Raw genomic sequence first — 26,112 nt, forward strand, 5'->3', positions numbered from 1 at the left:
CGATGTCCTCAGAGAGCTCATAGATGTATGTGTTGTTGTTTACATTGACGACATCCTCGTTTATTCTTCATCGGAATCTGAACATCGGAAACACGTGAAAATGGTCCTCGAAAGATTGCGTCAACACAAACTTTTCGCTAAGTTGGAAAAATGTGTTTTCAATGTGACTGAAGTTGAATTCTTGGGATTCATATTATCACCTGGCGGAGTGCGTATGGATTCAAAGAAGGTCGATGCAGTTCTCAAATGGCCATCACCATCCTCCGTAAAAGGTGTGCAAAGCATGTTAGGCTTCGCTAACTTTTACCGCAGGTTTATCCCCGAGTTCTCTCGAATAGTCCAGCCCATCACTGCCTTGTTAAAGAAAAACAAACGTTTTGAATGGTCTACCGAGGCGGAACAAGCTTTCCAGGATTTGAAGACTAAATTTATCTCTGCACCAATCTTAAAACACCCTCGCCCCGAACTCCCCTACATCGTGGAAACTGATGCTTCAAGCCTTGCCATGGGGGCAGTTCTATCACAAAAGGACCAGGTAACCAATCAGTTGCATCCCGTGGCATTTTGGTCCCGCAAATTCTCGCCTCCTGAAGTCAATTACACGATTACTGACAAGGAACTTCTGGCTATCAAGTCTGCCTTTAAGGCTTGGCGGCATTATCTGCTGGGGGCCCGACACACCGTTACTGTGATTACGGATCACCGAAACCTGCAATATTTGAAAACCGCAAAAGCCCAATCCTCTAGACAACTCCGTTGGGCATTATTCTTTGCCGAGTTTGACTTCATAATTACCTATCGACCTGGTACAAAGAACGGTAAAGCCGATGCCCTTTCTCGGATGGGAGTGGAAGAACACTTGGTCAACCCTAAACCTGTACCAATCATTCCCGAACAAAGAATTCTGGGTTTAATCGGCACAGAATCTATAGAGGAAGTTAAGGATAAAGCCAGGCAACTTGTAACTCCAGCAGATATACAGAATTGGCATCTGCAGGGAAAGGACTTTGCAGTAAAGGACAACTTATTGTATTTCCAAGAACGATTATACCTACCCAGCACAGATTTACAGAAAAAAGTAATCTCTTGTTATCACGACTCTTTAATGGAAGGTCATCCCGGTATAGCCAAGACCTCAGAAAAGATCAAGCGCTACTTCTGGTGGCCGTCTTGGAAAAAAGATATCAGAGACTTTATAATGTCCTGTGGAGTATGCGCCCAAAACAAGAGTCAAAAGGAAAGACCAGCAGGCCTCTTACGCCCTATTGACATCCCACCTCGCCCTTGGCATACGCTTTCTATGGACTTCATCACCGATCTACCTCCATGCTCCGGATACAATACGATTCTAGTAATCGTGGACTTATTCTCCAAGATGGCGCATTTCATTCCGCTCAAAGGCTTGCCAACAGCAGCAACTCTGGCCCGAGAATTTCTCGAAAACATCGTCCGACTGCACGGTTTTCCTTCGGTTCTAATTTCGGATCGAGGTAGTCAATTTATTTCTCATTTTTGGCGAAGTTGCTGTCGGTCGGCTCAAATTGATGTGAGACTATCGACCAGTCACCACCCTCAGACCGACGGACAAACCGAGAGGACCAATCAAACTCTGGAACAGTATTTACGCTGCATGCTGCAACAAACTGAAAAAACTTGGAAAGATATCCTTTGGATAGCCGAGTATGCCTACAATAACTCTGTCCATTCGGGAACTGGGAAAACCCCGTTTTTTCTTTTGTACGGCAGTCACCCTCAAACCTCGGAGTTGGATCCCCTCCAAGATCTTGAAACACCAGCAGTAGACTACCTGCATTCTACAATCACCCAAGCCTTTAAGGAAGCTGTTTCTCACCTTCAAAGGGCTAAAGAACAATACAAGAAAGGAGCAGATCAACATCGGAAGGAAGCCCCTCACTATCAAGTAGGGGATCAAGTCTGGTTATCCACCAAATATCTATCTCTAAAAGGGCCACGCACATTCAACCCAAGATACCTTGGTCCCTATTCCATCACTACCATAGTAAACCCAGTAGCGGTCAAGTTGGACTTGCCCCCGCACATGAAGATACATCCGGTCTTCCACGTCTCTCTATTAAAACCCGTGCAACCTCAAACCCGACTAACCAAATCTCCAAAACCTATCCTAGTGGATGGAGAACTCGAGTTTGAAGTCAAAAGCATTCTGGACTCCAAGATCTCCAAATCTAAACTATTCTACCTAATTGACTGGAAAGGCTACGGCCCCCAAGAGAGATCCTGGGAACCTGCTGAATATGTCCACGCTCCTCGCCTAATCAAAAGATTTCACCGAACATTTCCTGACAAGCCAAAACCCCCGGAGAAGCCCGGTTTGGGAGGGGCCTTGAGGGGGGGTACTGTCATGATCTCTGCTTCCAAAAGGTCAGGGTTTTCCCAACTCCCTTGGAAGCAGATCCATAACCCAGGTTCCGAGTGCCAACCAGTCCCAATTGGGACCTTTTGGACCCAGTCCTGGCGCCAGTGGCACCAGGCTCATAAATATGCCCAGTCCCAGCGCTGGAAGCGCCGGGCTCATAATGCTTGGGTGGACTTACCTGCAGCAGACCATGCTGCTTACTTGCCTGCCAGTTGAGCCTCTGATCCTCTTCTGTTTGGAACTACTTTTCCTGTTGGGTGGGGCTGGAGCCACTCCCTAGATTTAGAACACTGGAATTCTTCTGGAAGGCAGGAACTCTTTTCTTACCAGGAACTCTTTTCTTACTTAGGCGTGGCTGTGGAAGGAGACACCTAAGCACTACAGGAGGCTATTTAAACCACACCCGGTGGATGAATCTTGCTTTGCGTTATTCTGCACCCTCTGCAGCAGGACGCTCATCGTGTCTTCTGCATCCAGTCCTGGGCCTAAGGAAAAAGGCTTACCATCCTGAATCCAGTCTTCAGCAACACCTATAAAGACAAGAAAGAACAGGTTAGCATTCCGGCATCTGAAAGGCAAAGGCTTACCTACTCTTTGTGCGCTCCGGAGGTCTTCATACTGCATTCCGGCATCTGAAAGACAAAAGCTTACCAACTCTTCGCACGCTCCGGAGGCCTTCGGCGCTGCATCCGCATCTGAAAGACAAAACAAGGTGCGTTTAAAGACATTGGGGAACTTTAATACTCACGTGCCATTACTCCTTTCCACATCTAATCCAGTGGGTATTCCGGCACCCTGCAGCCGCTCCGAACTCGTACCTGCAAAATAAAAAGACAGTTAGAGCGCATCGTGAAACAGGCAACAAGCGCTTACTCACGTGCTTCCAGGCGCTTCTATTCATCACACGGGCTCCATCTTCAACTCACTTCAGCCCGTCATCCGCCATCGCCGGAACCCTGCAAAACAAGAGACATCATTACTAAAGACTTTAAAAAGACATTTGAATGACTCGAAACTTACCGTTCGTGCAGTAAACGACGGACAACAGTCCTCTGAAGTCAAGAGGCCTGTGCTACCTATCCAGTGAAGAAACTGGCTACAGCACCCTGCCCCGAGGCAGATGGAGAGCTTGGCATTCACTTACCTAAGGTGAGAGCATTAACCTTTGGGGGTCTACAGGAGAGGAGAAGAGGAAAGAGATAGGGACACCCCAATAACCCCAGTTCATTAACCCCATATTTTCTATCTGCAGACATCTTACTCTACACGTCAGGCATACAGTGCACAGAGGTCCAGCCCAAAGAGCCAACCGGGTGCTACACATCACCTTTGAAGATACGGTAGTTGCCCAGTCAAGACCGGCGCCTCTGCGAGAATCAGGTGAGCGTTACATATACTCTGGATATTTTATGGTATTGCCGTGTAAACATGCTACACAACTGAACACCATTAAGTTGTTAGATTACGCTGTATTACGGTGTACCCTTGCAGATTCAGAGTGACAACGGGTCACACTTTAAAGGCAAATTGATTCAGGAATATTGTCAGGAAAAGCGCATTGAGTGGGTGTACCACATCCCTTAGCACCCAGAGGCAAAAGGGTTTGATTGAGAGAATGAATGGGTTGTTGAAAGAACAGCTGCACAAATCTGGCAATGGCAGTTTAGCAGGCTGGCGTGGTTGCATGTTTGATGCGGTACAGGTATTGAATAATAGACCAGTGAATACCCATGAGACCCCATTGCTGCGATGAATGACTCCTGCTTTACAGATTCAACCCATTTCAGCTAGAGAGACGTTAATGTACTGGGAAATTACACCAGGTTCTTTAGCCCCCTTCTGAGCAACCCCAGAATCAGCAGGGGTAGACTTGCATGCCCATGAAGATATCGGGTTAGACCCAAGAGGGATAATTGTGATTGAAACAGGGATTGGGGTACAGATTCCCCCAGAACATATGGGATGGATTGCCCCTAGATCTGGATTCGTATTAAAAGGCATTTAAGTGCTAGGAGGGGGTCACAGATGCCAATTGCCAAGGAGAAATCAAAGTCATTTTAATGAACAGTGGAGACCAAGTGTTACCAATTCATTAGGGCGATCGAGTAGCCCAACTAATTATTGTCCCAGTTAAGTTGTCTGTGATCAAAAAAGGGGAGCACCCCACAGTGTTAACTACTCATGGAGATCGTGGTTTCGGCTCTTCAGACAGCATGGGTATTGGGTGCAAAAGTGTTGGTCGAAAGACCAAGTGGCCCACCAGTGCACGCAGAGGTTATTGCATCTGGCAAGGACCAAGTAGTCGTAGTGATGGAACCTGGCAAGGAAAAATGGCAGCATGTGCCTGCAGACAAATGTTACTTAAGAGAGTGATTATCAACACGGATATCTATTTTCTGGGTTTGCTTTGGAGATCCTGTGTCTGGCTGGTGTAATTGTGTGACTAAATGGACTCTGTTCGGGAGAGTCAAACGGCATGCTGCAACCAATGTGAAATGTCATATCTGGACCATTGGTCCATGGGAGTCGGATGATGATGAGCAATGATATCCAAAAGCAGCCCAATGGCGATGCCAAAAAAAACAGCCAGACCAAAGCACGGGATTTGTGGAATGCGAAAGAGATGTCGAGTACGAGCACAAACAACATTGATGTCGGCTCAGCAAGAGATGTCCTTAGGGCGGCGAAAATATTAACTGATTGCCCAAATGGAGAACATGTGGACCTATCTAGCACAGCAAGTTTTAAACATTTCACATTTCTGCCGTGCATCATGCTGCTTTGCTGACTTCCTGTTTAGTAGAAGTGCCAACGCCTGCTCTGATACTGAGGCAAATTTTCAGGGTCATGCACAATGATTCTGCAGTACAGGATTCGATGTAAGACAGTCCTTTTCTGTCTACGAGTATTGCAAGTTTTGCCAAGAAACAAATCGGAAATGGAGAGACCTGACACAAATTATAACCTATAATATGACTTAAGGTGACGTTTGCCATCGTATGACCTGTGAACCAAAAGAAATTGGCAAATGCCAACTGCTGAACCTAACTAAACAGAAAAATCAAACTGCGTTTGAGAAGAAATTGTGTGCACGAGTTCCAAGCATATGTACCAGTGTAAATAACCTACAACAGAAAAAAACAATTGAACCTTTAAAAGGACAGATGAACCCTATCGGGCTTACAAAAAAGAGTTGCAAGGCTGTTATTTTACCACAGTTAAGTGAGTGAGGGTTAGTGAAATAGGTGTATACTGTGAATTTGAATACTACTTTGAGTCTGGTAGTATGTTATTGTTGTCAATACTACCAGTCTCAAAGTAGCATTCGAATTTACAGTATACTTAACTGTGGTGAAAAAACAGCCTTGCAACTCTTTTTTGTAAGCCCGATAGGGCTCATCTGTCCTTTTAAAGGTTCAATTGTTTTTTCCGTTGTGAACCTATAAGCTTTTTAGATGTGTGTCTGTACTTATGAATAAATGTAATTACCACACAATTTACTTACCTTTTCTCGTGACCTTCAATAGCCAGTATTTGTATAAACTAGCTATCTGCCTCCTATAGGCCTACTTCCTCTACACGGTTGACAAGGGATAGCTGTTGACTCTTCTGTTCGCTCATATGTTAAATCGCCTTCTTGAGTCAAGCCCCCTCAAACAATACAAAAAAAAGGTTTTCCTTGCCCCCCCTTTTTTCCAATGTAAATAACACCATGACCAGTAATTACACAGTGGTAGCTGCAAGTCATCTAAATCATGAGAAACTTCCAGCGGGATGGCTTTTTTCATGTGGCAACATCACATACAAAACACGTACATTCCAGCTAACATTTCTGGAGGTCATTGTGCCTTAACCCTATTAGGATTAAAGATGTTTCCTTTACACCCAGCAGTATATCGAAGCAAAAGATCAACTTTCGAATCTCTAGGACTATCCCCAAATTGTGATTCACATGTGCATTTGTTATCAGAGGGCGAGTTATTAGCACTGCCCTATTCATTATTGTGAGTTTGGAGTTTAGCTCCTGGGGGCTATAAATCTTTAATGAAATTAGCGTGTTTAGTAGTGAAAGGACTCACTCACACTTCTCAGGCATTAGAGAAGTTGCTTCTTGATACCAAAATTATTAGAAAAGCAGCTTTGCAAAACCGAGCTGCCACTGATTATTTGTTGCTGAAACATAACCTGGGTTGTAACGCAGTTGAAGGTATGTGTTGTTTTAATTTGAGCGATTATTCACAATCCATTGAAAGCCATGTTCAAGTGTTGAAAGACTTAATATACCAAGTGTCTCAATATCATACTGGGAATTGGTGGGTGTTAGGGAGAATTCTCATAAATGGCTGATTTCCCTTACCTAATGAGTCCCTCAGCAGCTTTGCTGGATTTCTAGGATTTATTTTTCTCACCTGGTAAGAGTGTGAGGGCCTCATTACAACTCAGGCGTTAAGGGTTAACGCCGTCGTTAACCCTTAACGCCTAATCCCAAATTCAACGGCTGCTTTTAGCAGCCGTTAAAATCCATGACGCTAAACGGCCTTGGTGCTAATTACGCCACCGTAATTTACGGTGGCGTAATTAGCGCCTTCCCCACTCCCATTATGCCCTATGGGGCAAAAATGGGAATGGGGAAGGGTAAAATGGGAAATGGAGATTTACCGCCCCACTCACCTTGGAATGGGGCGGTAAATCCGCCATCCACCATGGTGTAAACATAGTTTACACCATGGTGGTAAAGTTGGCGTACTTACCGCCTGGGTCGTAATGACCCCCTGAGCCTTTTTCCCACTCTTACAGGTGTTTTTCTGTGTGTGTTTTCACTTTTTGTGTGATCTTGAGCACTGGAGCCTCACCTACTCCATGGCCTCATATTTTCATGTGTGTTACACAGCACCTTCAGTGCAGTGACACAGGGTTGTCTTTGGGACTTCCCACCGACTCCATTTTCTGGGGCTGACTACTGTCCCCCAGAAAAGGGTAAAGTTGCCATTAACTTTAGTCACTTTAAACCACAGACCCAGTACACCCCATCTTACATGGAGTCTTGGAAAGGGTTAACTTTTATCCCTTTTTGTCTGTGCCTCTTGGAGCATTGTTTCGCTCCCTTTACATTAAGACATGGCTGGTGGCAGTGGTATCTACCCTAACTTTTCGACCGCAATTATCTTATATAAACATGGTAATGTTTTAGGCGATTATATTAGCCTCGAACATAAACCCGCTTGACCAAATTTATTTTGGCCCCGGCTGGGTTTATTCGCAATTTCTTTTTGTTAGTCTTTCTCGTGTTTTTCTCTGCGCGCCAAACCTGGGATGACGCCTTTGTTCGCTGTCTTTTCGCGGGCTCCTGCGCAGTAGCCCTCCTTAAGGTGCTTGAAAGTGTAGGTACACAGGATGCGAGGGAGGGATCTTCGGACCCCTGCCATGGGTTCCCTTGGTAGCCCAAGTCACACTCCTGGCTGAGGGGACTGTCCTTGCCAGGACAGCCACCCTGCTGTGTGATTGACAGCCAGGCTGTATGAATGGGGGAAAACTGCATAAAAAGCAGGTCTCTGGGACTGGAAAGGCAGAGTCGCCACTGGAACAAAAAAAAACAACGATGAACTGGCAGAAAAGGACCCCTACAACGACTGAACCGCCCGGTGACGCCCTGCTGCAGGTCCGAATCTTCAGAATCTGACGACAGAGAAGATCCTCCAGGAAACTTCTTCCTTGAGCTGGTGGGACCAACCAGTTCGCCCAAACTGCAAGCCAGGACCCCTCCTCTGGTCGAATTCGCTCTACAGAGCTACAGTGGGCCGGATAACCAGGAAGGTCGGACCCTGCTTGGATTTTAAGGAGCGCACCTTTTATTCATTGCTTTGCTCTGCTGCTGGTTTCTTCCCTGGGTAGTGCAGGTCCCTCCAGTCTTCCTACTTCTTGTCAGTCTGACAGTTGTTTCAGGAACCGTGAGCCTGCAGAAACTACCAGGAACGTCTGCCTCAGCTACAGCTCCCTCTCCGTTTTAAGGTACTGTGCAAATTCGGTTGTCCGTTTCGTTCAACCGCAGTGAAAGTGTTTGAAACCTTTCTCCAATCCGAGGGTGTGTCCTTCTCTTCTCTTTGAACTAACTTTTGTATCAACCAACCTCGTCGGAAACTGTGCCACAAACTTTACCGCAAACTACCCTGAACTGTGGGATCTTGAGCAAAATACTTTTGACCCATTGACTTTGGCCCTAAGCCTTTTCTACCTGATTCTATCTCTGTAGTTCCTCTTGTTCAATTGCCCTGAGTACTTACCTGTTGGTTTGACCCAAATTCCAATAACTTTGTTTTTCCCTCCCTTTTAAATTGCTGGAGTGCCATTTTGCTCCCACTTCATTTTGTGAGCTTAACTCGCCTGGAATTAAAGGGAAGTGGTGTGGTGTATTAAGAGTGTGATTTTTAAACTGCTTGGAATAGTGAAATGTTATACAACTGAAGAGTGAAATAAATGTATATTCTTTTAATTGGAAACCTTGAGTCAGTGTTTGCCTGAATCATAGTAATTGCTGTCCTTTGTGTAACAATGTGATACTGCTCACTTACTCTTGAGATAAGTCTGGCTGCTCCGCTACTGCTACCACTATAACTGTGTAGTACAGGCTTGTACCAAAGGTGAAATTACACAGAAACTTGTAGTCTTAATTGTGTGTGGTGTTGCCAAAGGGTACTGCATATAATTCTGCCTAACAGGATCGCACTGCTGTTGGTCATTTATCTAAGAATATTCCTTTTATTTTTATTTTTTTTACAGCTTCTGAGACCACTTCCTAAGGTAGGAATTGAAAGGCATTCAGATGCCACACTCCTTGTTAAGTCCACAATGAGCAAGATGCTCATCAGCAGTGTAAAGTGGTCTGATATTCCTCTCGGCAGAAACCCACATCCTTTGTTCTATGAAAGTCTGTCCATTAGATAAAGAAATATTTGGAGACTATGGAGTGTACTTCAGAATGAAATGAGTTTGCTTCTCCCTCCACACACCCACCAGATGGATGGAGTGAGTGAATACCTCCAAGTTTTAAATCTGCCAGATTTCCTACCATTCCAGTCCAGAAGTGCACTCTCTCTCTTTCCATATCCATGAAGGCATTACATTCTCTTCCAACCGCAGTCACTTTTGGTGGAACCTCAGTCAACAGGGCTTGGAGTTCAGTTCTACCAAAAGGCTTAATGATATTGTTGTTTGGCATACACTGTTATAGTAATAAGTATATGGTTTCCAAACCTCCACGTCATGTCTATGCAGGTCTCCCCTACCTTTTTGTAAGTTTATATATCTGCCCTTGGTTTCGATATTTTCACAGAGTTTTTGAACATCTTCATGTTGGAAATGCAATTACAGCTATGGACTTCAACTCCCATAAAGCCTCAAGTACTGAGTTGAAGAAGAGGAGGGAAGAGTTGGTACAGATTATTCAAAGTCCAAATACCAATGTAAGGACTAGTTCTGTTCACACTAGATTGCCTGGAACATTTAAAAATGCCAACCTTGACATTCACAGACACAGTGCGGGAGAGAACCGCAGAGGAGAAAAGGGGGTTCTCTATGCGGCGGCTTGCAAACGCGAGCTACAGACACCGGCTTGGCGGGAGAAAGGGAGGAGTGCCGCCAGCCTACCTGAAGGACCGTGGGGGAATCGAGAAGTGCAGCAGAGCTCCTGGAGGTATGGTCAAGTCAGGAGGCAGGGTTCTACGGTCCTGCCGGCAGAAGGAAGCCAGAGAGTAGACGCAGAGTCGCAGGGAATTCTGAAGAGACACCTGCATCACCTGGGAAGCCAATCCAGGGAGGTAGCTTCACCGCAGAGGCACACTGTGAGTCAGGGATGATACAAACCACAGGTAAGTCAGTCCAGAGCCATTGCGGACCCCAGGATGTACCAACACACGGAGAACAAGTGAATGAAGTATCGAAGATTGACATTTTGACAATATTCGAAACAATTCAAACGCAGGCAAAACCTAATGTTAGATCAAAGTTTAAGAACAAGAAGAATTGAATACCAACAAGAATAAGTGCAACAACAAAATCTGAATATTACATATGCATGAGATGTCAATGTGAGGGGGGAGCTGAAGCAAGTGTTAACCTAAGCAAATACATTGGACAGAACAGAACAAAAGTCAGATGCTGATGTGATGTATTGAAAGTAACAATAAAGCCAATAGAAAAGTCCTGGTAAAGAGAAGAGACCAGGCAGTTGACATTTGGGGGCGGAAAGATACCTGGCAGGGAAGTATATCAGGGGATCTGTAATACCTCCAGAGAAGGGATTCCTGGCAGGAGAGTAAACCAGGCAATCCATTTTGTGAGAAGACTGAATATTGTGGCCAGATTCCTGGCAGGGCAGTATACCAGGCAAGCCAACAGAAATTGTAAAGGAAAACTTAACAGTGATACAAAATACCTGGCAAGGAGGTTTACCAGGGAGTCTTGAAAGTACCCCAAGTAAATCTTTAGGTATACAGAACGAGAACTTTGGGAAGCCAATATAAAGACATTGTTGTTCAGGAAAGACAGTTTTTGCTACTGTAAGGAACTCATGGTGGCAACAGTAAAGACAGAAACAAGTGATCACAGTTCAAAGGTGTTTATTAAACTGTATATGCGGGTTGTAAAAATGCCTAATCTAAACCTAAATCTAAGATGAGAGCAAGCTACGACCATCAAATAATAATAAGGCAGTCCTAGTGGCAACTGGTCAGATAAAAGGGCCTATACTAAGAAAAACCTATTGCCAATCCTTACGCTAAATATAAAAGAAAGAGTGTGGGATAATGATCACCGGAAAGAAAGAAGTGTTCACAAATAAGTCAGGATGCAGTAGTCCGGGTCTCCCTACCCCACGTTTTGAGCAGGGGACAAGGCGGGAATCCTGAGCACAGCACACGTTCAAGCGTCTCCAGCACGAGACGACAGTTCTGCTTCTCGGATATCAGGACCTTCAGTGGTTAAGTCTCTTTTCTACAAAAAGTCTCTTGATCCTGAGGAGCTGATGTGTTCCAAAACAATAAACAAAAGTTAGTTTCTGCTTGTACGTTGGGTGATATCTTTTCACCCCTGGAACCCCCTCTTCCGGGCTCAGACCCCTCTTGAATATCAGCCTCCCTCTGTCGGGTTCACTCTGGCTTGTATTCAAAAGATTTCTTCCAATGTAGTCATATATTGGTGGGGTGATGGTCCCCCCCCAACCTCCCGGACCTCCCTTTTCCAGGCTCAGATCCTTCTCAAATGTTTAAATCCCTCTGTGGGGTTCACTATGGCCTTTTCTGGTGGGTGATGGCTTTTCACCCCTGGATCCCCCTCTTCCGGGCTCAGATACTTCTCTAATGTTAGCCTGCCTCTGTTTGGTTCACTACGGCTTTCCTCAATTCACTTTTGTTTACTAATATCACAAATCTTAATGTCTCTTTAAATAGTTCATTGTGGACAACCCTCCGTCGGGTCCACCTTTGTCAACACACTGTTCATTGGGACTTTTAGGCTTCCCCCCTTCCATTGGCATCCCTCTGTCGGGTTCACTCTTGCCAACCTTTGCCAATCATACAATTTCTTCTCCTTTCTTGCGATGCGTTATTCACTCCCCTTTGCTTTACAATCATCTGCCGGCCAAAGACTTTCAACTGTACAGAGGATTTTACTAGACCGCTGAATTACCACTTTGACCCCTTTCTTGCGCCTTTCCCAATTCTTTCTGGTAACGGTAGTGTCAACAATAGGGTAAGCGCCCAGAGTTTCCCGAGTGAGAACCCATGTGGGACCTGACTCCTCTGTAGCTGGTTTTCCCCTCTCATATGAACAGTTCTTTGTACGGTCTTCAATTAGCCGTTTGCTACTTTTTTCAACACATTTCGGTTTCTTATCGGCTCTCCCCTTGACTCACCGGCTGTGATGAACGGCTTGGCCTTGCTTGTCTCTGGAGTCAAGGACGGTACCACAGTGGCAAGCGTTTCTCCCCAGCTAGGTACCATTGACATCTGCTGCAACACACGTCGGCTATTGTTTGCGGTCTTAAATTTCCTTCCACAGAGGTTGTGCAGGCCTGTTTTGGAAAGGGCAAGGTTGCGTCTCTCCTTGTCACCCTTTCGGTTGTAGCCGTATTTCCCCTCCTCTTGAACTGCTGTGCTGGGTTAGCTCTCTCCTTGTGCACTCCACCTTGCTCTTATTGTGCTCTCATGCTCCACTTTTATCCCTGTGGGGAAGGGAAAGGGCTGTCGGTGTGTGTGATTCTGGTCAATTGCCTGACTTCGCCTGACCCTTGTGTTGGGACATGTCAGGTAAATGGCTCTGATGTTTGTCCGTCATCTTTTGTGGTATGCAAAAGTGTTTGTGTCGGAAAAGGGGTGGGGGTATCCAATCGCTGAGGACCCCCCATCCAGGTGATCCTTCCGTACAGGTCCACCCCCAGGAACTGGATCCTGTGAGACACTTTCAGGTTTCTCACACTACAAAGGCATTGATGATGGATGTTTTGAAAGATATTGTGTGAACAAGAACTTTCTGAATGCAGGATAAAAAGCATTAAGGGAATGTTCTCAAAAATAGACACGTTGGCCAGCCTACTACAAATCCACGGGAGGTAACTATCCTCTGTTTTCAAGAATTTCTCCTTGGAAAAATACTTTAATGGTTTCTTTTTGTTTCGATTATGAACACTTTTTCCACTAAACATATGTCTGAGATATTTCCTTGCACTCTTAGTTGTTTGCTAGTGTGAGGGTCAGTATAGAATGTTTTGGACCCAAGAACGGTTTCTACATTACTAATTACTTGACACAAACTGATTCTTAGTTTTATTTGTTTAAGTAGGGAACCTCGTTCTTTAGGATAGGACTAGAGAGGCGTGTTTCCAACCTATTTCTTTTAAATAAAATGTCTGATAATGAGAATATTGGTACTTTGTGTCCGCCTCTCATTTCTGACCCCTCACACAACCCGTCCTAAGCCCTAAAAGGCATCTTTCATCCACCTAATCTTTAATTCCACCCAATTATGCCCCCAACTTTGCTTACCCACCCTGTTCGGACTCAACTTTGTAGGCTTTAGGGGTTCCATTGTCAATCCACTGACTGTGGAGCTCTTGTCAGGTGGCAAAGGTAGGCACCCAACCACACAAGTTTATCATTGGAATCCCTCTAGAACTAGAACGGCCCTCCACTGGAAGTCACCCCCACGAGGTACCTCTCACTCCCACTGCACCCTGACTGTAGCTTCTCTGAGTTGAAGTTGACTCACTTAGAAGCTGCACAATGATCATGCAGCATTGACTTGCCAGCCCACTGCTCTCGATAGATGATTGGGAGTTTAACCACAAGTTTGTTACCATCTTGGCCCCCAAGGTAAGGGGCCAGAATCAGCTTTGTGTCAATTCCCACTGCCTGACCTCAATCTTGCCTGTCAGATGCTACTAAGATTTTGTCACGGTTCTCCTTGTCTCCAGCTACTGGATTACTTTCTAGTGGCATCTGTGTTGCACCGGTGACCAGCTGTAGACTTTGGGGTCTTCCCAGCGTCTTGACATTTGTGGATCTGACATACTCTTCTCTCAAGCCAATCCCACACCATTGTTTCAAACGTTTATTAATTTGCAGTGCTTATCAAATTGTAATTATATTGATTAAAAGTCTTATTTCAATTAATTAAATTGCATTGTTTTAAGCAATGCCAAATTAGTTATTATTATTGTTAAATTACAGCAGTTATTTTCAGAAAACATATTTTACCACTTCATTTTTTACTTTAGGTTATTTTGTTCTGTATACCTGCGTCTTGCCAGCCCCTGAACAGAGGCCAAGGACTCAATGAACAGTGTGTTTGTACTTTGTTCTTCTTACTAATGGCAACATTTACTTTGAAACAGTCCGACAGAAAAGCTTGCATTGCTGTGTATTAGGTCAGGACCCAGTTCACTCAATTCTCTCATTTCACATCCCTCAAATACCCCCATCTCATGTTCTCCCGAGTTCCTAGAGGTGGATTCAGCTTGCAGTGTGCATTGTGCATTACACCTCTTTTTCTCTATCCTCTACCATCTGGTGTCGTCATTATTGGCAAGCAAATGTAACCAAACAAGGACATATTGGCTGATTGTGTCCTTTCAGCGTTAAACTGGGATTTACAATATTAAAAAATTGTTCTCCACAGGACCAGGAAGTGAAAGAAATGATGAAGAAATTAGACAAGACAATAAAACGGCTGCATAAAAGTTTTCACAACAATACCCTTTGCCTTGTCCTGCTGCCAGGAATCAACAGGTACAATTTTTAATCTGTCCCAGGCTGACCATTGAAGATTGCAATATATTAATTGCTAAAACTAACCTACAAATGATTCAGCAGCGCAGAGAGCTGGGATAAAGGGAAAATAGGGTGTGAGCTTTTAAGAGTCCTTAAAAAAGGCATTGGCATTTATGTTGGCTTATTTTATATTTGTTTTCTATGAACAAATAGTACTCAACCTTCTATGCTCCACAGTTTTATCTTTAGCAATCTGCTGAATATTTGCAACATCTGTGAAAACAAAATCTCAAACATGTACTGTGTGGATACATTCGTGTGATCTTTATCGAAGTTAAAACATATGACATTAAGAAATGGTCAGTATTTTTAAAAGATGTAAAGAAAGCAAACATACTGCATCCTAAACCCCACCGTTTGTGATAGGCAGCATATATAACTTTAAGATCTCTCAGATGTACTAAGTGTTGACTCTAAATTGGTAATCAATGAAAGAAAAAACTCCCCTGTGCAGTAATGTGCCTGATGATTACAGGAGAGGGGATGGGGGATGTAATTTCAGGGGGTTGTGCTTTGGTGGCAGCAGGGCGACAGAGAATTGATGTCGCTTGTTGGAGGCTCCTTGAGCTCCTCCCCGTTGTTCAAACAGCAGGTGAAATGCATGTCCCTCACACCCCCAACACCTTGGCTCTCCTCAACCCTCTGCTACTGTCCCTGTCACAGCTTCAGCCTCCAGGCGCAGGAGTGGGACAAACCAACCATCCCCACTGCGGTATTGGCGCCTGCCAGACCAAGCTTACACAAGCCTCCAAGACCCCAGCAGGGAAAGAGGGTTAGGGACACAATGGTTGGATGTACAGGTTCAGAAGGTAACCAGAATGAGGGCTAGGAGAGGAGTAGTGGATGGGTAGGGGGGGACACAGGGTAAACTTAACAACTGTACAGTATAAGCATACACACACACCCAAATGCACACATCTTACATTGCATCTGCACAATAGAAGGTAACCAGAAAGGCACTTAGCTGTGGTGGGTGGTGGCCTCCTGCCTGCGCACTCTCAGGTCTGGTGTCAGGAGCAGTTCAAATGCTGCAAAGTGAACTTGTATTAGTGGTCTGCGTGCTGCTTACAGGTGGCTCACAAGGAATTCAGTTGTGCATGCAGCTAAGACTGGTGACACCCCCAAGGCAGGTTAGTGCAGGTACATGCAACCTAAAACCAACTGTTTAAAGGAGAGTTCCGGGACTTTTTTTTTATTGTCCCTACGGTTCGGCCATGTGTTTTTAAGCATAACTCGGTAGATCGTGGAAAACTTTCCTATGGACCTTACCCGACTTTTCGTCCATTAACGCACTCGAAATCAGCCGCCATTTTATGATAATCCTATCACTTGCCGCATCGCCCTGGCTCACCTGCTTTTGCGGCACTAAATCAAATCCCCCGCCCCCGAGGCTGACATCAGCAGACGCGTACCGCCCATTTCCCAACGCCAAAGCACGTTTCGTGTCAACAATCGCTGCGCCTCAGCTAATGAAGTGTCGCCATGGAAACGGCAGGACGCCTCTTTCCTCAATAAGTATAAACACACCGTTTCACAACACACAGCAGCAGATTTTCGATTCCATTACTCTCGCTGTGTTACTTTGAGTATTCTGTGACTCGTTTCTGTGCTCTGGTCAGCTACCTTCGTTGATTGTAGCCCGTGTGAACAGATACCAGTACCACCGCTATAAATTATTTTACTTTCTTTACCACACAATGGCTACAATAATGCCGTATATGTACGAGCCCGAGTACACCGAGGAAGAACTACTGGAAAGGCAAGCACGCGAAAACGATGGGGATTCGGACGGCAGTTGGGAGGACCAGTCAACGGATGAAGAGCCTGGACCATGTCGCATGGACGGCGTCTCCACCTGGTGCACGTGCAATCGGTGCGAGCTAATGCCAACTGAGGAGGAGAACTGCTGCTGCCGTGAAAATTCCGGGTGCTTGGCCTACATTTCGGAAGGCGAGCCAAGTCCGCAATGCATCACCGAGCGGCCAGAGTTCAGGGAAGCCTGCCTCTCACGGACCGTGTTGAGGATGATGATGGTGCTTATGCACGAACTTTGCGGCACTGTTCGTCCGCGTAATCCGAGTAACGAGTAAGTATACTCTGGTTGTGATGTCAGTGATGCCACTACTATTTCATGGTCGTCTCCCACATATAAAACTACATCTACATATCATTCGAATGCATGTAAATTGGTTCCATGTTGTGCATTTTCTAGATAGAATTTTTTTCAAAGCAGAATGACATTTTTTACCTGAATCGACAGTGATAAGAAAGTTGTCATTTTAATACAGTTTGCATCTTTCATTTTCACAGGTGGTACAGGCTGGTGGCCTATCGTTGCTTCACTTGGTGGCTTCACGGGAGGCTCGGACACCGCGTTCGGAGAGTAATACCTGCCTGTGCGGTACTTGCCATTAGACATTTCCCCAGCGACAGTGGACAATACCGCGGCTTTTCCCGGGATGTGCTGCAACCGCAACTTTACAATGTGTAATGTTTATTATTTATGTTCAATTGAAATTAAGATCTAAAATAAAACCCAACATATATTTTAACAATGGTTGTTTTGATTTTTTAAATGAATCTAGTGTGTCTCCATTGAATAGTCTTCCTGTGCCTTGTCTTGTCACACCACATGTCTCCGGCCAGCATCCTCCCTCACGCTGGCCGCCCACCTTCAATCCACATAACCGTTGAACCCATATGCAGCAGACATACATATGTTATTTTGCGGGTTGGCATCAAGCCTCCCGGCCTTGCCTCCTCCCCCAAAAATACTTACCACACCACTTTGTTCAGGGTCTCCAGGGTGAACTGCACCCATATATTCTCCTGGGAGGCTGAGGTATTTATAAACTCACCCCCCTGCCTTCCATGTACTAGATCCTGCAGCCTGCCTCTTACATGCAGTTAGATGGCCTCTCCTTGGTGAGGCCCTACGGCAAACGAGTCTTGTCTGCACGACCACCGCCCCAATCCACCCCCCGCCCTATCAAAGGCAGTTCGCACCGGGGTACTTGCGCTGGCAAGTGGAGCTGTCAGGGAGCGATAAAGGCCAAGAGGTGCCAAAGACCATGTACACTTCAAAGTGGTCTATAGAGCATGGGTTGTTGTTCCCATGTCTACCGCCAGACCCCGTGTCTCCTGCCAAGCATCTCCCCTCACGCTGGACGGCCCCCTGCAATCCACATAAGTGTGTCTCCATTCACGAGTCTTCCTGTGTCTTGTCTGCACGACCACCGCCCCAATCCACCCCCCGCCCTATCAAAGGCAGTTCGCACCGGGGTACTTGCGCTGGCAAGTGGAGCTGTCAGGGAGCGATAAAGGCCAAGAGGTGCCAAAGACCATGTACACTTCAAAGTGGTCTATAGAGCATGGGTTGTTGTTCCCATGTCTACCGCCAGACCCCGTGTCTCCTGCCAAGCATCTCCCCTCACGCTGGACGGCCCCCTGCAATCCACATAAGTGTGTCTCCATTCACGAGTCTTCCTGTGTCTTGTCTGCACGACCACCGCCCCAATCCACCCCCCGCCCTATCAAAGGCAGTTCGCACCGGGGTACTTGCGCTGGCAAGTGGAGCTGTCAGGGAGCGATAAAGGCCAAGAGGTGCCAAAGACCATGTACACTTCAAAGTGGTCTATAGAGCATGGGTTGTTGTTCCCATGTCTACCGCCAGACCCCGTGTCTCCTGCCAAGCATCTCCCCTCACGCGGGACGCCCACCTGCAAACCGCATAATGCCACGACATATACACGTCATTCATTCACAAACACACCCCTGTTTCGAATTCTTTATAACCCACTTCATATTTCTAATGAGAACTTCTTTGCGCTTTGCTAGTCAACCCGTGAAGGTGCTGGTTGTCTGCTCTTCGTCTCTGTGAACTTCCGTGACCACTTTGAGCAAACTCATCAGTTTGCAACCTGTGAACTGCTCCCTGTTCTACGACAAGAAACTACTCTGATCCCTGCATCTAACTGTTTGCTCGTCAAGGTAAGGCCATGTACCATACTCATTTTGCGTCCAATTTCTTTTCGTTCAAGACAGTACATGCAAGGAACTAGTCACATGTTCTGAGTTTAGTCAAATTATTTTTGTATTTTTTTAAAGTTATTCAAATACTTATCCGCATGTGAATAACGTGTATAGTTCCAAGAACCAAAACATACCTTGCATTGAACCTTTTATGTATTTAATTTTTTAACACATTGGTATTCATAGAGAATTGTTGATCTTTACTTTTCAGAACTTTCCACAATGCCTGCCTGTTCCATTGGCGGTTGTCCTTCGAAGACCCATAATAAATCTGAAGGTACTATAATGCATGTTTTCCCTAAAACAATAGATCAGATAAGAGAATGGGTCCGATATTGCGGATATCCACCCTCTGAGCTTGAAAGTAGAGTCCTAGAAGTCTTTGCGGACAAGAGGGGTGATCGATACCGCATCTGCAGCAGGCACTTTACCTCTGACATGTACTCCACATCATTGCTAATAAAGAAGAACACACCGCGAGCGAGGCGAAAATTGCTCTCAACCGCTATTCCCACTCTATTCGTCCACATCCCTCCACTGGTGAGTCAAGTTTACGTATTTATCTCTCGGCCTTGCGGTAGTGTGTAGCATTAGCTAACAATAATTTCCCCATTTATGTATCCACTCAATATGAAGGCGGAAGATTCTCCATCCGTGTCGTTATTGCAGTCATCAGCCACTTCAAGCGCCTATCGGGTAATCTTACTTGGCTATTCTGCCACTGACTTGTTTTAGGCATGTAAATCAATAGTTTTAATTTATCGTGTAATTATTTTACCTAATGGTACACCCTTGTACTCGTCCTCTAGTCTTTGTTTTCAGTTATAATTATTGTTATCCAAAATAATTCAAGTACTGTCTTTCAGGGAGATGCTGAGGAGTCCAACGTATTGACGACTACCGTTGATGTCACTCAGATGCTCGAGGTACGTTTCAGGACAGTTCCATCGATGGAGATCATCAGATCTTGCATTCTTGTAGCGTGATTGTTACACACAATGTTTCTTTCGTTTTTAGCCATTGATATGTCCTTCTGTCGTCGCCCTCCTATGTGTCTTCTTTTTTCAATATTGTGTTCATTACTAATGAAAGTCCTATGTTTCAGGGAGTCGATGGAGCATTAGTCCAAGAAGAAGGGGGAGCGTGCAGTTACGGGTCGGCGCAACAGCTTGCAGAAGTGTGCACCGCAGTTACATCGTCCCTTGATGTTCTTATGCATTTCGAGGTATGGATACTGACAGTTCGATGAAGCGAAATCATATGACGTGATTACATCCGCTATACTTCCTTCTTTATTAACGCAAGTACTATGTTTCAGGGAGATGACGGAGCTTCTTCTACAAGAACATCACCCCTAGTAGTTGATGCAGATTTCTGGGTGGTGACACTTCCAACGATCGAGCAAATCGAATCATATTTAGATATCCATTATTTATTTTAGACAACTGATCATTTGTGCAGGTCTATTTAGATGAGCCGTTCACACCTGCACAAACTTTCTGTTCTTTTTATCAAAATAGAAAACCATACTAATGCAATTACTGTGTTTCAGGGAGTCACTGAAGCATCATCTTCAATAATATCATCAATGGAAGTCTATGAGGAGCCCGAGGTATGGATCTTGACAGTTTCATCTAACTAGATCAACAATGCGTGAATAATTGTCGTTTGAATGTTCTACACAAAGCGTTCATTCGTGTTTTGCTATTGAGAAGTACGTGGGTATTGGTCCCCAAGTACATTTTGTGTTTTCGATATTATTATACATACTAATGAAAGTTCTATGTTTCAGGGAGTCCATGGAGCGTCAGTGCGTGATGGATGTGCTTATCAGGAAAACATAGTCGTTGCAGCGCAAGAGGAAGTGGAGACATGCACACACGAGTCGGAGCAACAGCGTCCTGATGTTGAAGTTCGAGGCAAGAAAGTTTCGAAGAAAAGAAAGCAAAAGAAGGTTAGTGTCCTGGTCACTATATTATGTTGTTTTTCACTGTTAATAGTTCAATACTGTAAGTTGTGTTTAAACTGAACAACCCTTTTCCAATCTGTCCTCTAGTTGCGAGTGGGTGTACGAACTAGATCTACACAGACAGTGAAGCGAACGAGAGATGTTGCTTGTCAAACCTTTTGGCAGGGACTTGAGACTGGAGAAGCATCGTGCCAATGGGAAGAATATGAAGTGATTGACAACGGAGCTATACCACCACCAGCCATTGATAGTGAATGTCCTCCTGGTAGTTCGGATGCAGTCGGAGATCAATTCACAGAATCCACACCCGCAAAAACTAAGACGGCGAGAAAGTTGAAGAAATTGTTTTATTCACCCATCGCCGGAGAAGGAACAGATGTTGCAATGGAAGAGAATGAAGTAGACGACAATGAAACACCATCAATATCACTGAACATAGCAGAAGACGATATCAGAGATTCTACCTTTCATGTGAGTGACATGTCCTCAACGTTACAGGCCGAACCAGCTGGGATGCAGAGTGACAGTATAAGGAAAGAGGCCAAATTCATTGTATTCGATAGTTGTTTGATTGATATTATTATTCGGATTAAATGTGGGCATTTGGTAGGTGGGGAAGTATGTGGGGAGCCGTTGATTAATGTGACTCGTGCAATTCGAGGCACTAACCTTAAAATACATGCCACCTGTACAAAATATCATCCTTTCACATGGTCTGCACAACCTATGCTGGGACAACTGCCAGCAGGCAATCTACTTTGTGCAGCGGCTGCACTTTTTAGTGGTTCAAGTTTTAAAAAATTAGAGTCTTTCTTTCAGTTTGTGGGAATCCGTTTCATTGCGAAAACTCAGTTCTACAAATACCAAACCGATTATCTATTTCCAGCCATTAGCGAAGCTTGGAGAATGGAAAAAATGTCTATTGATAGTACATTCGCGGGCAAACGGTTCAGGCTAGCCGGTGATGGACAGTGCGACAGCCCAGGATTTTCAGCCAAGTACTGCACCTACCACTTTCAGGACATGGAAAGTAAGAAAATTGTGAGTTCGGTGGTCGTGCAGGTGTCACAAAGTACATCCTAGGTGGCCATGGAGAAAGTTGGCTTTGTAGCATCATTGCAAGAACTACAATCGTGGGGAATGGTGATCGACCTGATAGCCACGGACAGACACGTTTCAATTGCCAAGACAATGAGAGAACAGTACAAAAATATAAATCACCAATTTGACGTTTGGCATCTTGCAAAATCAATCAATAAAAAATTGTCGGCTGCAGGTAAAAAAAAAGAATTGCAAGGTATTTCACAGTGGTCCAAGTCAATCAGCAACCATCTTTGGTGGAGCTCAAAAACATGTGGAGGGTCGTTGGAAATTCTACTGGAAAAATGGCGGTCAGTAATGCCACACTGTACGAACGTTCACCGATGGAACACGAACCAACATTTCCACAATTGTGAACATGGCCATTTGTCCACAGAGGAGGCACGGAAGAAGAAGTGGTTGATTCCTTCATCACCCACTCACAAAGCCATTGAAAAGATTGTATTCGACAAAACTCTATCAAGAGATTTGAGAGGACTGACGGAATTCTGTCACACAGGAGATTTGGAGGTGTTCCACAATATGTGCCTAAAGTACAGGCCAAAACGATTGCATTTTGGCATGGAGGGCATGATAAATCGGACTCTTTTAGCGGTCTTGGCACATAACCATAATGTTGGCCGTCAACAAAGTAGGACGACCGGAACTTTAGGGACGCTTCGCTACAATAAGGCCTTCACTAAAAGAAGTAAACAATGGGTGATCAAACCAGTGTTTGAGGATATGCAATATGAGTTTATTGAGAAACTTATTGTTGACGTCCTAGATAGGCACATAAATGGAGTTGTGAACGAACCTGTGCAGGGGACAACTGCATTGCCACCCAACATTGCATCTGTTCCATGTCCACCTAAAGAAGAACTCATTGAGAAATACACATCACGGTTTAAATGATTGTAATTTGATTGTCTGTTCTCTCAAGTCTCCTCATGTCGCAGGCCCATTGAATATGTGTATCTAGCCAACCTTGTTCATTTGCGCATTAAATTAAACCAAACAGTAATATAAATCATTTTTCAATAAATATAGAATCTCTCCGTATTTATGGTTCTGTGTGGCTGCAAAGCACGCAGACAAAATGCAAAGATGGAGTGTAAATTTCAAGTCCTGTGAGAATGCCTTACACTGAATGTAGCTAACTTGGAATGTGTGCTCGTTCGAAGTGAAGGTCAGCTGCTTTGATTTTTTCTCGGGTGCCTGAATGGCCCACGACTCAGAATAAGGTTCTATTGTATTTTGACCTTGACAGGCCTGGACCACGTAAGAAACGATAATGAATATAATTTCAGAAACGAAAGCCATTTCATGTTCGTTCATTAGAAGAAATAACGTCGGCATAGAAGGAGTGGTATTTCGGGGCTGCCCTACGCACAGACGCAATGGAAAATGCAAATATAATGTAAGTAACTCTTTAGATGAGTTTATACCGCAATTTAATTACTATACAGTTGCTTTAAAGACGGGTTAAGTTGTACTTGTTCGTTCTATGTGGCATGTTGTTTTGTACCGCGCACTATCTTGGGGAGAACCGTCTACTTGGCCCCCTTCCCGCCCCTACCTGCAAGGCTAAAAACCTCGGGGTCATCTTCGACTCCACACTCTCCTTCTCTCCTCATATATCTGACGTCTCTAAGAAGTCACACTACCAGCTGCACCTCCTCAGAGGTATTCTTCCCTTCCTCTCCTTTCCCCAGAAGCTCACTGTCTCCCGAGCCCTGGTTCTCTCTAGGCTGGACTACTGTAACAGCCTCTATCTTAATCTGCCTGCCTCCACTCTCCGCCCTCTGCAACTTATCCAGAACAGAACTGCGAGACTTGTCCTTGGCCTCAAGCGGGCCCTTTTTATTTATTATTTATTATTTATTATTTTATTACGCTACTTACCTTGTACTGCACTTCCCCCCCACCTCCTCTCCTTGCACTTTCTCCTTTTCCCCTTACCTCTGCACTTGCGCGATCTGAATGACACCTGGCCTAGTAGGATCGTTTGTCTGTCTTCCCCTTGTTCCCCTCCCTCCCTGCCTCGTCGCGCCTTGAAACACTTGTGTATAGGCGCGTTACAAATACCATATCATATCATATCATATCATACTTTTACGGAAGCACCTCAAAACCTTTGCTTCTGCTTTCTCTCTCCCTCTCCCCTGCTACAACTGGTCCACTGTCTGCGATCTCGGTCCTGGGCCCTTCCACTCTCCACCTGCACTCCCTGTCAACCCCTGCACTGGGGGACTGTCTCAGTATCCTACAGCCCCCCTTGACGTTTAAAACCCAGTTGCACTGTCCTAGCTATGAAATAATTTCCAGACCTAATATATAAAATGAATAATTTTAATAAAGATCTGATGGTGAGACTAATTTCCTTTTTTTATGTTTTTCAAATAGATACATCGTCCATTATTGTCTGTGTCACGAGTACCAGACACCGGCGGATGGCTTCTATAATCGCCAGTTGCTTCTCCGCGTGAACAACGTTAGCACCCTGACCATTTTGTGGGACGATCGCCAAGTACAAGTATGCCCTTACGCGGTACTAACGGCTAGATGCAACATACAGACCGTTGTGGTGCCCTAGTGCCTCGTTGTTGGAATAGCCATGCGATTATCAGTGCGACCCAAGAGCTTATTTTATCGTAAACCAACACCATGTCTACTGCACACGAACATCGCTTGCCTCAAGACGAAATATTTTGGATCGAGAGCAAATAAAAATTCATTTATCTAAGACCCTGTGTACAGCAAAGGAACATCGTGTGCCTCGAAACGAACTTTTCGGAACGTGAACAAATAAAAATGCAAATCGCTGAATATTCTCAAAACATTTGATGTCAAATAAATGTACTTTGCCAAATGTACAATCTTGCCGTTTGCTTTTAAACCACTGTTTCATATTCCGAATTGTGGCGCTGTATTGTGAGATGATCTAAGACCCTGTGTACAGCAAAGGAACATCGTGTGCCTCGAAACGAACTTTTTGGAACATGTGCAAATAAAAATGCTAATCGCTGAATATTCTCAAAACATTTGATGTCAAATAAATGTACTTTACCAAATTTACAATCTTGCGGTTTAATTTAAAAGTACAGTTTCATATTCCCAATTGTGGCGCGCTGTGTTGTTTGAGCTCATCTGTGTTGATTTCCTGGTTCTGTGTGGAGTCGCGTAGAAGACGCCTGGGCGCGTTTGCCTACGCAGCACAGTCACGTCACGGATAGAGGCGGGGAATATGAATGTTTTGATCAAGTCTGTTTCAGGGGCGGGGGATTTGATTTAGTGCCGCAAAAGCAGGTGAGCCAGGGCGATGCGGCAAGTGATAGGATTATCATAAAATGGCGGCTGATTTCGAGTGCGTTAATGGACGAAAAGTCGGGTAAGGTCCATAGGAAAGTTTTCCACGATCTACCGAGTTATGCTTAAAAACACATGGCCGAACCGTAGGGACAATAAAAAAAAAGTCCCGGAACTCTCCTTTAAATGCCCCCAGAGTTAGTGACTGCTCAGGCAGCTCTAAACGTGCTGCAACGGTAGTTTGCTGCACGTGGCTGAGTAGTGAAAAGAAAGAACATGCAGCTAAGGTCCACCGCACGTGGCTAAGTACAAGAAGTTGGAGCGTGCTGCTAAAGTTCACCACACGTGGCTAAATGTATGCGGTTTTGTAATGGCTGCACGTGGCTATGTCTTTTGCATACAAGTCGTGCTCGCGGGAGATACTGCTGTCTCAAAAGGCGCCAGCGGGCTTTTCACTCTAAATGCAAAATCGCTGCTATCATAGCATGCATGGAGCACTTAGCTTTACTCTGGGCAGGGGACGTGGTGGATCCGGGCTGTGCCCCCTGCACGTGCCCCTCAATGCGGTGCGTGCCTCCCAGTTGCTCCGCTTTCCCCTCTTGTCTTTGCGCTGCTTCCCTGATGCTGCGCGTAATGTTCTGAGCTTTAGTTTCTCCCCTTAATATTTGCAGTACTTATCTGGTGCAAGCGAGGGGCTGGAATGCTGCTTCCTTGGGCCGTGGCCCCTCGCGTTAATCCCATTATCCGGTGCTCCAGCCGATTGTCTGCTCAGGTCGGATCCTCGAGCACAAGCCCTGTGTTTTAGTTTGTGCGCATACCTGCCACCACCCAGCGTGGGTGTTTCAATGTAGTTCCCGGCCCGGAGGCTGCTGGGAGATGTAGTCTGCAGGTCCTTTTTCCTACAAAGAGGGCAGAGAAGGCTGTTTTGTTTTGTGGGTTACTGCCTTTTGCCTGGTGCCTGCTGAGGAACCCTACAACCCCATATCCTGCATACACACTCCCACACC

At 45.2% G+C, this 26,112-nt stretch overlaps 1 protein-coding gene across 4 annotated transcripts in view; it reads left to right on the forward strand.

The window, feature by feature from the left end:
* Positions 1-26,112, forward strand: part of REXO5 (RNA exonuclease 5) — a 1,375,618-nt gene that overhangs the window by 1,267,446 nt on the left and 82,060 nt on the right. For all 4 annotated transcript variants that reach the window (XM_069647648.1, XM_069647652.1, XM_069647650.1 and 1 more), the window contains one exon: positions 14,564-14,673. In XM_069647648.1, coding sequence (XP_069503749.1) covers positions 14,564-14,673 — 110 coding nt within the window. The remainder of the gene's footprint in view (positions 1-14,563; positions 14,674-26,112) is intronic.

This window comes from Ambystoma mexicanum, chromosome 2q (genome assembly GCF_040938575.1).
Source record: "Ambystoma mexicanum isolate Mex_15411 chromosome 2q, UKY_AmexF1_1, whole genome shotgun sequence".
NCBI lineage: Eukaryota > Metazoa > Chordata > Amphibia > Caudata > Ambystomatidae > Ambystoma > Ambystoma mexicanum.